The sequence below is a fragment of the Danio rerio genome, chromosome 5 (genome assembly GCF_049306965.1).
Source record: "Danio rerio strain Tuebingen ecotype United States chromosome 5, GRCz12tu, whole genome shotgun sequence".
NCBI classification, from domain to species: Eukaryota; Metazoa; Chordata; class Actinopteri; order Cypriniformes; family Danionidae; genus Danio; species Danio rerio.
This window is the reverse complement of record NC_133180.1, coordinates 10,483,718-10,498,342: the sequence shown is the minus strand read 5'-3', so window position 1 is coordinate 10,498,342 and position 14,625 is coordinate 10,483,718. Positions and strand designations below refer to the sequence as shown.

Genomic DNA, 14,625 nt, shown 5'->3' with positions numbered 1-14,625 from the left:
ACGCAGATAGAATCTTATAATTCCAAGGTGATGATATGTTTGAGAATTAACAATAATAATAGCCTTCTCATATTAACCTTTATTTTACATTTAAAGAATCATGAGAAAGAATCGTGATCTCAATTTTAAGCAAAAATAAATCATGAATCACATTTTAGCCAAAAACGTGCAGCCCTAGATCCTTTGATGAATTGAAAACCCTAAAAATGTGAAATCAACTTGAATTCATATTTTTTAACATTATAAATGTCTATTGTGACATATTTGGGCAGAAATAGCATCGATTTATTTACAACAATAATATAATAATATTATGAATTTGAACAATCTCACTCATACAATTTAGTTTGATTTGCTCATCCACCAATGACGGTAGGGTTTGATGTCATGCCTTTTTTTTGAAAATCATACATTTTCCTAATGCCGAGTTCAGACTGCATGATTTTCAAAGTAGTCATGTCACAGATGTTTTCACACTGCATGACTATCTGGGCTAGCGTTTCGTCGCTGCTTTGTTTACACTGCAAGATGGATCGGCGACAGGGACTTTCACATTGCATGACTTTACTATAGGAAGAATCGCCGACAACTTCATCCAAACTACGTCTCACAGCCAAAAACACGTAGTATATCTTTTGTTATTAACTACATAATGAGAAAGAAGCCTTTAATGGGGTAGAACATGTACATGTTTGCTCACCTGGGTTTAAAGGGAATTAGCCATTTCTCCTCAACGTTGATAATAAACTACTTTCTTTCTGTATGAAACGTCAAACGGACACAGTTGCTCCTGAGTCCTGTCAAACCTCCACTAGTTTTTCCTCCATTTCGTGGGTCCAAATAAACCCAATAAGAGCGCTTTTAACTTCTCCCCCAGCCTCCCGCTGGTCTGCAGCAGGTATACACACACGCACACACAAGTGAATGCTGCTCTCTCATTGGCTGTAGGCGATCGCTGATGTTATTTTCAGTCAAAACTCAATTCACATGGCATGATTTGAATCGCCGACAGCTCCAGATATTCAGCACGCCAAATATCTCACAGGCATCGGCGACTCATCGGCGATTCTCTCAGATCGCGTCTTTAATAGTTCATACTGTGTGATTGTCACTCACATGCACGAGCAGCGATTTGCCTGTGATTTCAGGCATTTCTCAAAACCTGTCGGCGAGCCAAAATCAGGGCTAAAATCACGCAGTCTGAACTAGGCATAAGACTGAACTCGGAGGAAATTGCACGAATAAGGCACTAAATTGACAAAACTTAAAATAGTTACATTTCCACATAAGATCAGGCTGAAGTTCCAGTTAAATTCTGAACTCAAACTTGGGATCGTCGTTCCATATATTGGATATTTTTGTTTGTTTTTGTTGCTTATCATTCAAGTGGAATCATTCATCCTATCTTTCTGATCTGTAGCACAATTCATCCACATGACCCACTGTGATGGTTCGCCTGTGATGTTGTTTTGTAAGGACCAAACTCTGTGAACTTGTGATGTTGCAAGTAATGGCTGATGATGGTTTGTGTGTAATTGTCTCTGGGGTAATGGCTGGGGCGTGATGCACTCATGAAATCAGACACATTCCTGCGGTCTGAGGTTTGAGGATACAGAGAGACCCTCCGCAGTAAACGCACTGCAGTCAACACACTTTCCACACTGTCGGTCCGAACAACAACACCAGCATTTATCTCAATCTTTCCAGTGCTGGTGCTCAATAGCAGATTTTCCATTAGGGTTGCACGGTATTAGAGGAATATGATTTATTGTTGTATTTTGTTTCAATTCAATTCAATTCAGCTTTATTTGTATAGCGCTTTTACAATGTAGATTGTGTCAAAGCAGCTTCACATAAATGGTCATAGTAACTGGAACAGTGTGGTTCAGGTTTTAGTGTTTTAAGTTCAGTTCAGTTCAGTTTAGCTCAGTTCAGTGTGATTTAATCATTACTGAGAGTTCAAACACTGAAGAGCAAATTCATCGATGCGTAGCTCTACCAATCCTGAACCATGCGAGGCAGTGGCGACAGCGGAGAGGGAAAAAAAACTTCACCTGATGGGAGTGAAGAAAAAAAACCTTGAGAGAACCAGACTCAGTTGGGCACGACCATTTTAATTTCTCCGCTGGCCAAAAGTCTTGTGCAGAACTTCATTCGCCGTGGTTTATGCTGGAAGATGGCCTCAATGAAGACTCGTCTGTCCCTGGAGCGTCGCTGGAATCAGACTCATGTTCTCCACTCCCCACGACCATCAGCGCAGCAGCAGCTCAGGATATGGCCTGGTCCCGGATATGGAATCCTTGGGATCATCACGTCGCTGGTCTTGGATCCAATCAGTGACTCCGCCTAATCTGAGGACCTCGGGATGAGTATCCCCAGGTGAAAATAGAGAATAAAGAGAATAATTAGCGTAGCTGCTGTTCATAGTGTATATAAGCAAGATGTAGAAGCCAGTGTGGAACCCGCTAGGTGATGCATTGAGTGTATGCTTTACTAAACAGATAGGTCTTTAATCTAGTTTTGAACTGGGAGAGTGTGTCTGAGCCTCGGACATTACCAGGAAGGCTATTCCAGAGTGTAGGAGCCATGAAAGAGAAGGCTCGACCTCCTTTACTTGATTTTGCTATTCTAGGTACTACCAGAAGCCCTGAATTTTGAGATCTTAAGGAGCGAGTTGGTTCGTAGCGAGACAGAAGGTTGGTTAGATAAACAGGAGCTAGATTATTTAAAGCTTTATAGGTGAGAAGTAATATTTTAAATTCAATACGAAATTTAACAGGCAGCCAGTGTAAGGAGGATAAAATTGGGGTTATATGATCATATTTTTGTGCAATATAAAGTTGGAGTCAAACTTATTCACTTTTGTGAATTTATTTTTTCTTTTTCAGATGTTTCCCTAATGATGTTTAACAGAGCAAGGAAATTTTCACAGTATTCCTATAATATTTTTTCTTCTGGAGAAAGTCTTATTTGTTTTATTTCGGCTAGAATAAACATAGTTTTCAAGAGTTCACACTTAGATAATGCTTGACTATTTAAGCTAGTTTGGCATGCTGTCCCGGGAGAGAACCCTGAGCTCGGTGATGGATGAGCCCAAGGCTCCCGTCTGGTCAATAAGCATTTGGAGGGATATGAGATCAGGTAGTTCTCGATAGCTTCCCAAAATAGATCACTAGTTGGGCTAGTTTGTAGTAAGTGCTTATGACTTTAACTTTTGTTGCATAGTTTTTGAGTGTGGGAGGAAACCTGAGTACCCGGGGAAAACCCACGCGAACACGGGGAGAACATGCAAACTCCGCACAGAGAGTATCGGTTGGCTGAGCTAGTGTTGAACCAATGACCTCCTTGCTGTGGGGCAACAGTGCTAGTCACTGAGCCACCGTGTCGCCCAAACTGAGGAGGAGGGAGAAGGGATGGATGAGGGGGTTTCCAAAACAAAGTTTAGGCTGGATATTTATATTGAATTTAGAGTGATCCGATTGGCTAGTTAGTGATTAGTGATAGGGATCAGTTGTAGTCAATCCTATCACGTGCTCCTCTCGAAATTAGTTTGAGAAACTTCACTTAATTTTTTTAAACCATTTTAGGGTCAGTATTATTAGCCCCCTTAAGGATTTTTTTGATAGTCTACAGAACAAACAATCGTTATACAATAACTTGCCTAATTACTCTAACTTAACCTAATTAGCTTAGTTAAATGGCACCTCAAGCTGTACAGAAGTGTCTTGAAAATTCATTCATTCATTTTCTTGTCGGCTTAGTCCCTTTATTAATCCGGGATCACCACAGCGGAATGAACCGCCAACTTATCCAGCAAGTTTTTACGCAGCGGATGCCCATCCAGCCGCAACCCATCTCTGGGAAACATCCACACACACATTCACACACACACACTCGGACAATTTAGCCTACCCAATTCACCTGTACCGCATGTCTTTGGACTGTGGGGGAAACCAGAGCACCCGGAGGAAACCCATATGCCACCTATGAGTCAAGAGTTATAAACCATTCATTATACATTAATAACGAAACTTACTAATTTGGTAATAACTTTTGACAGCACATGCTAATTTTGAATCGAGCTCAAATTATTCCTTAGGTGATGCTGAAAACAGATACCTCATATGCCATAATTGCCAAAACTTTTTGTCCGCCATTTTGAATTTGTTCAAAAACGTTCTCTTTCAAACTCCTCCTTTTTTTCACCAAATTTGACTCACGTGATCTTCAGACCTTGCTGGCAGAAAGTTATCAATTTTGTGCTAATAGGCAATACAATTGTTGTTTACTGCACCGACAAATGTGCTGGTACAATGCTAAACTGCATCTGAGGCTGTAACTCTGCAATCCTTATACATATTGACACAAAACAATGCGTGTCATTAGCCCCTTTCACACAGTGATACCGGTAAATATCTGGAAAATTTCCGGAAAGACTTTACCGGTATATTGAAAAAAGCGCTGTTCACACAGGCGAGGAAAAGAGCATTCACACATCCATTCCAAAATACCGGTAAATTCTGACATCATTCACCACAAATGAGCTTTAAACGGCTGCGCTTGTATTTGTAAACATTTGACTAAATTACAAACTCTGTGAATAATCAATATTGTGAACAACTTTCGCAGGATCACTTTCGCATGTCGAGATGTTCATAATATGTGCGTGTGCAGACGCTCACAGGCTGTTTCACAGGCACACGCAAAGCTTGAAGGTAAACAAACAACGGCTTATCATAAGCATCTCATCGATGATTATTTACACAGTTGGCATTAAGAAGAACATATAAACGTGATCTGACTAACTTCTAGCAGCTAAATGTGTCTGGAAAAATATTCAAAGGCTTTTATCCTCACAAACCGCGCGGACGTAAAGGCGTCTGACTGTTGTGATTGGCTAAAGCAGACGTCTCACGTCAGCACGTTCTAGACGTGCACGCGCTTATTACGGGAATCTTCCTTCTGCATTCACACAGCGCAGCATTCCGGCAAATTGCCGGTAATGTTACAACTTCTCTTTCCGGAAAATAGCCAGAACGAATTTACCGGTATTTTCAAAAAGGACCTGTTCACACATACAACCTTTCCGGAAAATTGCCGATAATTTTCCGGAAAGGTCTGTATGTGTGAAAGGGGCTATTGTCAACACACTTACCACGTCACATAAATTTGGTAACAGCGCCACCAACTGGTCAAGAGCTACAAACCAGTAAATTTTTTAAATTCTTATGTTTTTGCTTACATTTCCAGTTAAATGAACTTCAAATTTATTCAGAACTCATTGTTTCGCTTGATCTGCTGCTCTATAGAGTTTGCTGATCATGGCCTCTGGGATTGCTTGGCCCCACAATTGCTGTTTGCAGCTATATTTTGTATTTATTTTTTGCATGGCTGTCAATGGCTACCAATTTCCAACATTATTCAAACTATCTTTTGTGTTGAACAGAAAAAAAAAAATTGAACCACTTGACCTTGAGTTAATGGTAAGTACATTTTCATTTTGTGGTGAACTATCCCTTTAATTCAATCATCCTAAGTGTATGCTTGTCTAAATCTGACCTTTAAATTTGCAATAAATATGATGTTTGAACTTTAATGATAAAGAGATCTGGAAATGAGTTTTAAAGTCCCGACTGAGGTTTTGGATGGAAACATCTCATTATTATGGGTATTTTATAGCTTGTCTTTATGCGAGAGAGCAGGTCTTTGTGGGTTTAAAGAAACCTTTTATGAGATAACCATGTCACAGAGTTCATGTCACAGAGTTTATGTTCATCAAACCAAGATTTATTTATCAAATGGCGCAATAATTTTGGCGCGCATGAATAATTGCTGGCTATAAAAGATTATTGTTCACTTAAAGTTTTATGTGCGATCTCACATGCATACAATGCCATGGTATTTTATATAATGTTTTTACAATTCTAGGCTCAATGATGCTTTGTGTTTTAAGAAAGAGCCTCTTTTATTCGTCACTAATGAGAAACTGACTCTCAATGAGGGCCAAATTTCTCAGTGATTCCCGGCCACATCTGCTCTGGCATAGTTTGCATAGTTAGCATAGCAGTGATGCTAATATGACCTGCGGGTTCCCACAGGACTCGGAAAACCCAGAGGACTTTGCAGCTGCATGTGCAGAAAAACATCAGTTTACATTAGCTTTCTGACAGTCAGTTTAAAGGGTGCTCAATCAGCTATTTTTGAAGTCTTGGTTGTGTTTATGCATTGTAACATGTTTGTGTTCTGTTTCTCTGTTCTGTATTTCGGTGCATCACAGTACATTGACGATGCTTTCTATAAACAATTTGATATTTTACTTCACAGCACAATAACTCTTGTTATAAAATGTATAAATATATTTATATTTATACATTATTTGTAATACAATTTTGTCCTTTAGTACAAGCAGTCAGATATATGAACTGTACCTTTAAAAACTCAAGTACACGCACAGAACAACATGAGCATTTATAGCAAATAAACTAATGTAAATATCCCTTTCACTTTATGAGCCATGGCGAGCGAGTTCTTACACCCCAATGATTGGTCACACGCTCAACAGAAAGGGCTGCGATTGGCTGCAATGCTCTGTGGCTGTTCACCTATGAGTGACAGTGACGATAGACGTAATGGAGAAAACCCACTCTGCTGACACACGCTCTAACAGAAGTAACGATGTAACAGTCGAGAGGTGAGGAAACGTTACCTCACAAGTCAAAGGTCCACAGTGAGTGAGTGAGTTAGAGAGAGAAAGAGAAATGGTGTTTACTTTCATTTTCTCCATAACAGTAAAACTTCTGTTGTAACTTAATGTGTATATGTATATATACATATATATATATATATATATATATATATATATATATATATATATATRTGTGTGTGTGTGTGTGTGTGTGTGTGTGTGTGTGTGTGTGTGTGTGTGTGTGTGTGTATATGCATATATATATATATATATATATATATATATATATATATATATATATATATATATATATATATATATATATATATATATATATATAATTTTTTTTTAAAGGCACTAATCTTATAAGTAAACTGCATAGTTGCAATCTAAACTACTACATTCTCGACTAAAAAAAGCCTCAAAAATGCATTATGTTGCCTAACAGCAGTAATATTTGTCAAACTGTAGAGTGTCTTTCTGCTTGTTGCTGACTATGTGGGCGGAGTAATACACAAAAGTGAAGGGTGAAGAGGCCTTTGTGTGATGTTACTGGCAAAATATTACACAACTATCAGTCAAACAGATTCAAGCACCAGACAGAACTGTTGTTTCTTTTTATGTATGTATGAATAAATAAATAAATAAATTAATTAATTAATAATTATCAATTTATCAAATTAATTTAATAGTTTTTCTTACTATTACTATCAATATTATTATTATAACAAATGTGTTCTTATTAAATAAAATATGTAAATATTTTACTATTTTATTGTCAAATAAAAAATAAGAATTTAAGAAGTATCAAAATTAATTATTTAATAATTTTATTACAACAAAGAAAAAAAATGTAATAATAATAATTGTTGTCGTTTTAATAATAAAAACTATTATTATGTTTATTATAATTTGTTATTATAAATATTAATAATAATAACTCAGACAACAACAACAAAATATTTTTATTAAAAAATAACTATTTTTACTATTTTACAGTCAAATAAAAATGAATATTTAGGAAATTAGTAATAATTATTAATTAAATGTAGTGATAATTATAAATACTGCGAAATTAAATAATTCATATATCCTTAAAACAACTGGCAGCAAACTTTTGAAAGGTAGCGTATATCCAACAAAAAAATCTTCTATTTTGGTAAATGTACTACATGTTGCGTGTGTGCTTTCATTTTGTCAAATGTCAAAAGGGGACTTGAATTTAACATTTAATGTGAAAAAAAAATAAGTTTCTCTAATTCATTAATCCTATTTTTACTGATAAAGGGTTGTACACAAGTCTGTAGTTTGATCTGCAACCTATAAATAATAATAATAATAATTCCTTACATTTATGTAGAAACTCAAAGCGCTTTGCAAATTTTTGGGAGGGAATCTACCGGATCCACCACCAGTGTGCAGCGTCCACCTGGATTACACGATGACACCCATTATTACGCCCCAAGTCTAGGGGAAACAAAAAGGGCATAATAAACGAAGAACAAACAAATGTGTTGGGGTGGTGGATTTCCCAATATAAACAAAACTTAAAGCAAAAGATTCCCTTCGGTCGACAACCAAACTCACACACTCAATTGAGAGTATATATATGAAGATATTTATTATAGAAAAGTAGGGTTTATATAAACGAGCATTTCGTCAGGATGACCACAGGTCAAAATAACAAACAAAAGAATCTATAAAATAAATCCACTAAATTACCTATTACTATTTAAAGAAACATACAAGAATCTTTCCTGACTCCCTAATATAAACAAAGTCAAAAGTAATCAAATAAATAGGCAGGTCACCCCTACACGCTCAAACTCTCAAAAACTATTCAAGCATAGGATGGTCATCAATACAAAGGTGATTATTGTTGGTCGTCGGCCGAAGGGGTGAGGGAAACCCAGGAGCTCCACTCCAAACACCGAACGCAGCAGAAATGAGCTCTCCGATTCCTGCCGGAAGCTCCCTTTTATACAGGCCTCGTAGACCAGCAGCCAATCAGAGCAGGGAATCACGCCGGCGTGGGAGCCTATAAGACAGCAGAAAAACAGCAAGGAGGCGGGACAAAAGAAAAAGGAGTACAATCCGCAATAATAAAAAAAATAAATAAACTTCAGTCGTAACACCCATATTGCGCCAGACCGCACCCAACACACCAGCTGATGGGTGGAGAGGAGACAGGGTGATATAGCCAATTATGATATGGGAACGGTTAGGAGGCCATGATGGACAGAGTCCCTACTCTATTTTGAAAGACATCCTGGGATTTTTAATGACCACAGAAAGTCAAGACCTCGGTTTAACATCTCATCTGAAAGACGGTGCTCACTGAGCAGAATAGAGTCCCCTTCACTATACTGGGGTGTTAGGACCCACTTACACGGCAGGTTAAGCGCCCCCCTAACACCATTTGCAGCAACAACCAAGCTTTCACATGTGGTCCAGGTACTGACCAGGCGCAACCTTGCTTAGCTTCAGTGGGCGACCATGAGAATTGCAGAGAGCTAGCTGGCGGCTTGTCTAGTCTTAATCAATGCATGTCTCTGTATTTGATATCCTCATTTCTACTTGGTCTTTGCTTAATGAGTTATGTGTGGTTGTGTTTTTCAGAGATGTAGTCTGTACTCTGGTCCGAAGACTCTGAGGTCTCACTATGCTGCTTTATCTGCTGCCGGCCTTCTTACTAACACACACCAATGGCCAGATAGACCCAGGTAACATTGCATTCACACACAAATATAAATCCGTCCTCACACAGACACTAACTCATACTGTGCTTGTTGAACAGCTCACTGTCGGTATCCTCTCGGCATGGAGGATGGCAGGATCAAAAACGACGACATTACAGCCTCCAGCCAGTGGTACGACAGCACAGGCCCTCAATATGCAAGGTAAGTCACATCTAATAAAAAAAAACAATAGTTTATAAGTTACAAAAAAAAAAAACATTGGCAGCACATTGGCTTAGTGGTTAGCACTGTCGCCTTAGCAAGAAGATCGCTGGTTCGAGTCCCGACTGGGCCAGTTGGCATTTCTGTGTGGAGTTTGCATGTTCTCCCCGTGTTGGTGTGGGTTTCCTCCGGGTGCTCCGGTTTCCCCCACAGTCCAAAGACATGCGCTATAGGAGAATTGAATAAACTAAAGGTTGCAGCTGGAAGGGCATCCGCAGTGTAAAACATACGCTGGATTAGTTGGCAGTTCATTCCGCTGTGGTGACCCATGATGAATCAAGGGACTAAGTCAATGGAAAATGAATAATTGCGTAAATGAATGATTGCGTTTGTGCACTCTTGTTTTCTTTATTTACAGAGCACATTAAAACAACAGATGTTGACCTAAGTGCTTTACAAAAAGACCAGCATTCAAAATCTGTACTTCTATCTATACTATAAATCATACTGATGGGAAGTTCGGATCATTTTACTGACTCGGATCTTTGAGTCTCGTTCATCAAGATGAACGAATCTTTTTTCGAGTCATTTCGTTCATTTGGTTCAATTTGCCAAAATGTTATTAAAACCTTACGAATTGCTTCCGAACACATCTACAACTAGCCCAAAAGGTTGATCACATGACAAATAAGTCATTAATAGAAGACTATAAGAAGGAGAACATAATAATTCAATGTTTACCTTCTCTTTTGTCAATAAAGGCATTTTTGTCTCTTTGCTCAGCTCACCTCTTCATGTCTGTAAATGTCAGTGGCAGTCACATATAATCTTAACCAATGTACACAGTCTGAGTCGATAGGAGCCATGATAATTAATTCACCTTTCAAGTCTTGAGTCGTTCAATAATTACGTGACAGAATGACTCAAACACGAGGACTCGAGAGATGAACGGTTCAATTCTTTTTCCGGCTCTAATTGCGTATTATTGGCCTGTGAGGAACGAGTGACTCAGACCCGATAGAGGACTTGAGAGGTGAACGGATCAATTCTTGTTCCGTCTCTAAACGTGTATAATTGGCTTCTCTCTTTCCGCGATGAAGGACTTGAAATGTGATGATGACTTGAAATGGACGATACCACCTGCACAAATGTGCGCACGTGCGGATGAACGAATCACTCCCTGAGAGGACTCTTAGTTCCCGAGTCATATTGAAGATTCGTTTCAAAATGAACGAATCGTTTATGAACGACCCATCACTAATAAAATAAATAATATACATATACATATATATATATATATATATATATATATATATATATATATATATATATATATATATATATATATATATTTTATATACATATACATATAAATATGTATATGTATATTATTTATATTATTAGTGATGGGTCGTTATATATACTATTATATATATATAGTATAGATTTATAGTATAGTATAGATGTTGTATGCTGGTCTTTTTGTAAAGCATTTTGGTCAAAATCTGTTGTTTTTAAAGCAAAATATATAAAACAGATTAAACTTAATTATTTGCAATCAAAAAGCAAGAGACAGAAGGTGATTTTTTTTAAATGAGGCTTAAAAGCACCCAGGGAAGAACATGCCCTAATATGTAAAGGCAGACCATTCCACAGACGGGGGGCTGTGACAGAAAAAGCCCTGTCACCTCTTGATTTCAACCGTGCTTTGGGAACAACTGGCTGAAACTTGTTTTCCGACCTGATTGGCCTCAATGAAGAATGCCAGTGAAGAAGCTCACCGATGTAAATAGGTGCTAGACCATTCAAACCCCGTAAAACAAGTAACAATAACTTGTATTGAATCTAAAACTGGACTGGGAGCCAGTGAAGAGATGATAAAACTGGTGAGATACTAGAATTTTTTTTTGTCCCACACTGCAAAAAATGTTTTTCTTGCTTAGATTTTTTGTCTTAATTCTATTCTAAATATCTAAAAATTCCTTATATAAAGAAGCATTTTCTAGACAAGCAAAACATATTATTTTGTTTTGAGAAATAATATGACAATATTAAGTGAGTTTTTCCTTAAAATAAGCAAAATAATCTGCCAATGAGGTAAGCAAATTAATCTTGTTTTTTTTTTTTGACGTAAGATTATTTTGCTTAACCCATTGGCAGATTATTTAGCTTGTTTTAAGGAAAAACTCTTAATTTTAACTTAATTTTAAACTTTTAAACTTAACTTAATTTTGGCATATTAGTTCTTCAAACAAGACAATGTGTTTTGCTTGTCTAGAAAATGCTTCTTAATTTAAGAATTTTTAGATATTTGGACTAGAAACCAGACAAAAAAATGTTTTTTTTGCAGTGAGTTAAAAGCCTAGCAGCTGCATTTTGAACCAGCTGCAGGCGTACAATTGAAGCCTGCGAAACTCCTGAATACAAAGAGTTGCAGCCAATCTGGACATGATAAAAACATTGATGATGGATTCTCTTGAAAATGAGATGAACTCTTTAAAGGCAGAAAAGGTTTCAATTTGGCAATGTTCCTTAATAAATAGAAACTACTTTTGATGACGAATTTATGTGCTTGTCAAACTTTAACTCTATGTCAAAGATAACTCCAAGACTTTTTGCGTGACTGTGGACCTTAGGCTTGAGCGAACCTAATTTATTAATTGTAAAAAATTACCAGCCAACCATTCCTTAATCTCGTTAAAACAGATAAAAAAAGACTGTAAAACAAGAGTTTTCTCCCATTTTCTCTTCTGTAATAATACATAACTATATCATATTTTTTGTGTGTGTGTGTGTGTGTGTGTGTGTGTGTGTGTGTGTGTGTTTGTGGTCAGGTTGAACCGTGAGGAGGGAGAAGGTGCCTGGTGTGCTGCTGGTCAACTGCAGCCCTCAGATGTTCAGTATCTTCAGATTGACCTTCGTCAGCTCATCTTCCTCACCGTTGTTGCCACACAGGGACGCTACGCTCGCAACTCCGGCATCGAATTCGCACGCAAGTACCGTCTGGAGTACAGCAGAGATGGACACCGCTGGATCTCCTGGAGAAACCGCTTCGGCAATGAGGTGCTGTATTTTATAGACTGTTAAAGATCATTTATGTATACAGTTAAAGTCAAAATTATTTGCCCTCCTGTGTTTTTTTTTTTTCAAATATTTTTCAGTCCAGTAGAGCAAGAAAATGTACACAGTATGTCTGATAATATTTTTTCTTCTGGAGAAAGTCTTATTTATTTTATTTCAGCTAGAATGCAAGCAGTTTTACTTTTATTTTAAACCATTTAAAGGTTAATATTATTAGCGCCCTCAAGCAATATTTTTTGTTTGTCTACAGAACAAACCATCATTATACAATGACTGACTAGTTATCCTAGTAAAGCCTTTTAATGTGACATTAAGCTGTAAAGGAAGTGTCTTGAAAAATATCTACTGCCATTAGAGGTGTGAACCTATACTGGTCACACGGTTCGGTTACGATTATCATGCTTTCGATTCGGTTCAATTCGATATCTCGGTGCATCACGGTGCATTGACGATGCTTTTCATATACAGTGTTATATTTTAGGGGGGAGGCTGTAACAAGCTGTCTGTATAAACACACAGACACACAGCACCACACTGTCTCTCATTCAAACACATACACAAACATAGACAGCACCTAAGTAACAAACACACACACACGCACACACACACACTTAAGCCCTCGCAACAGGGAGAGCTCGCGCTGAGCGGAGCAGAAAAACGAAAAAAAAAAACGAAAAAAAGAAGCACTTTTCCGACGGTCCCTTACTGAGAGCTCCTCTCAGCGCGAGCTCTCCCGGCTAAACACATATTGCGAGGGCTTAAACGGAGCAGTGCTCGTAATGTCGAGCGGAAAAAAAAGAAAGACAGCTGTGAAACATAACCAGCTTTGTCTTTTTGTAGGAAACACACTTTAGGGGCTCTATTTTGACGGTCCATGCGCAAAACGCAGGGCGCAAACGTTTTCAGGGCGTGTCAGAGCGCATTTTTGCTAACTTAAGGATAGGAAAATGCGCTTTGCGCCATGGCGCATGGTCTAAAAGGGTTGAGTTTATTTTCTTAATGAGTTATAGGTGTGTTTTGAGAATAAACCAATTGGAGTCTCATCTTCCATTCCCTTTAAGAGCCAGCTGCGTCGCGCCATAAGCGCATTTTGAGGTAAAGTAAGTTCACTTTCGCTTTTGCTCTCGTGGATAGGGAAACCTTACCGCACAGACATCAATTAGCCTATAAATAATTAATTTTGTTTGTTAAGCGCAAAGATTTGTTTCAAAACTAGTTCTGAATTCAGTTCTAATTTCCAGCAAACGAATAAATGAACAATAATAACCAAGTGTGGTCAAAATAGTTATTTCCAAATACACCTGCTGTGCCCCATATGGTCTAAAATTTGACAGGTGGACAAATCTAAGCTTGTTTTTAATAAAACAAATATAAATATGGATATAATAAATAATACTGCTAATAATAATAACATTATACAAAAGCAAATTGAATGAACTGAAAAAGCCTCCCAAGATGAAGAAAGTAAGGCAGTGGTTTTTAAATTCATGTAGGCTAGAAATTAATATGTTTTGTAATATTTTAATCGTTTATATTTATATCCTATATATATCCTTATTATATCCTCTATATATATCCTTAATAAAGATATTTGCGTATTGCTCTACATCTTGTGTGTAGTGTGTTAGCCAGGCGCACATTGCGCCAGACAATAGACAGACTTTGTTCTGGTCTAAAGATCAGACTATTTACAGTTTCTCAAAATAGCAACGCGCCAAAACACGCCTGCTTTTTTAGACCAGAACGCCTATGGGCGCACATTTGAGCGCAAGTGCATTTGCTATTTAAACAGCGTGGCGCAACACCTCAAAATGACCCTTGCGCCAAGCTTAAAGTAGCAAAAGAGTATTGCGCTGCGCCATGCGCCACATTGCGCCGGGTGTATGATAGGGCCCTAGATCTTTTTAGGGTAAGAGGTTTTTGAGTTATTGCCGTCTATAACTGAATGTGTGTCAGGAA

At 37.8% G+C, this 14,625-nt stretch overlaps 1 protein-coding gene across 2 annotated transcripts in view; it reads left to right on the top strand.

The window, feature by feature from the left end:
* The window catches only part of ddr2l (discoidin domain receptor family, member 2, like), a 99,381-nt gene that overhangs the window by 27,664 nt on the left and 57,092 nt on the right, over positions 1 to 14,625 (top strand). For both annotated transcript variants that reach the window (XR_012406711.1, XM_073951970.1), the window contains exons 2-4: positions 9,305 to 9,408; positions 9,483 to 9,585; positions 12,420 to 12,648. Coding sequence is in view for 1 of the 2 variants with exons in the window: in XM_073951970.1 (XP_073808071.1) it covers positions 9,348 to 9,408; positions 9,483 to 9,585; positions 12,420 to 12,648 (393 nt within the window). In the remaining variant the exon portion in view is untranslated. The remainder of the gene's footprint in view (positions 1 to 9,304; positions 9,409 to 9,482; positions 9,586 to 12,419; positions 12,649 to 14,625) is intronic.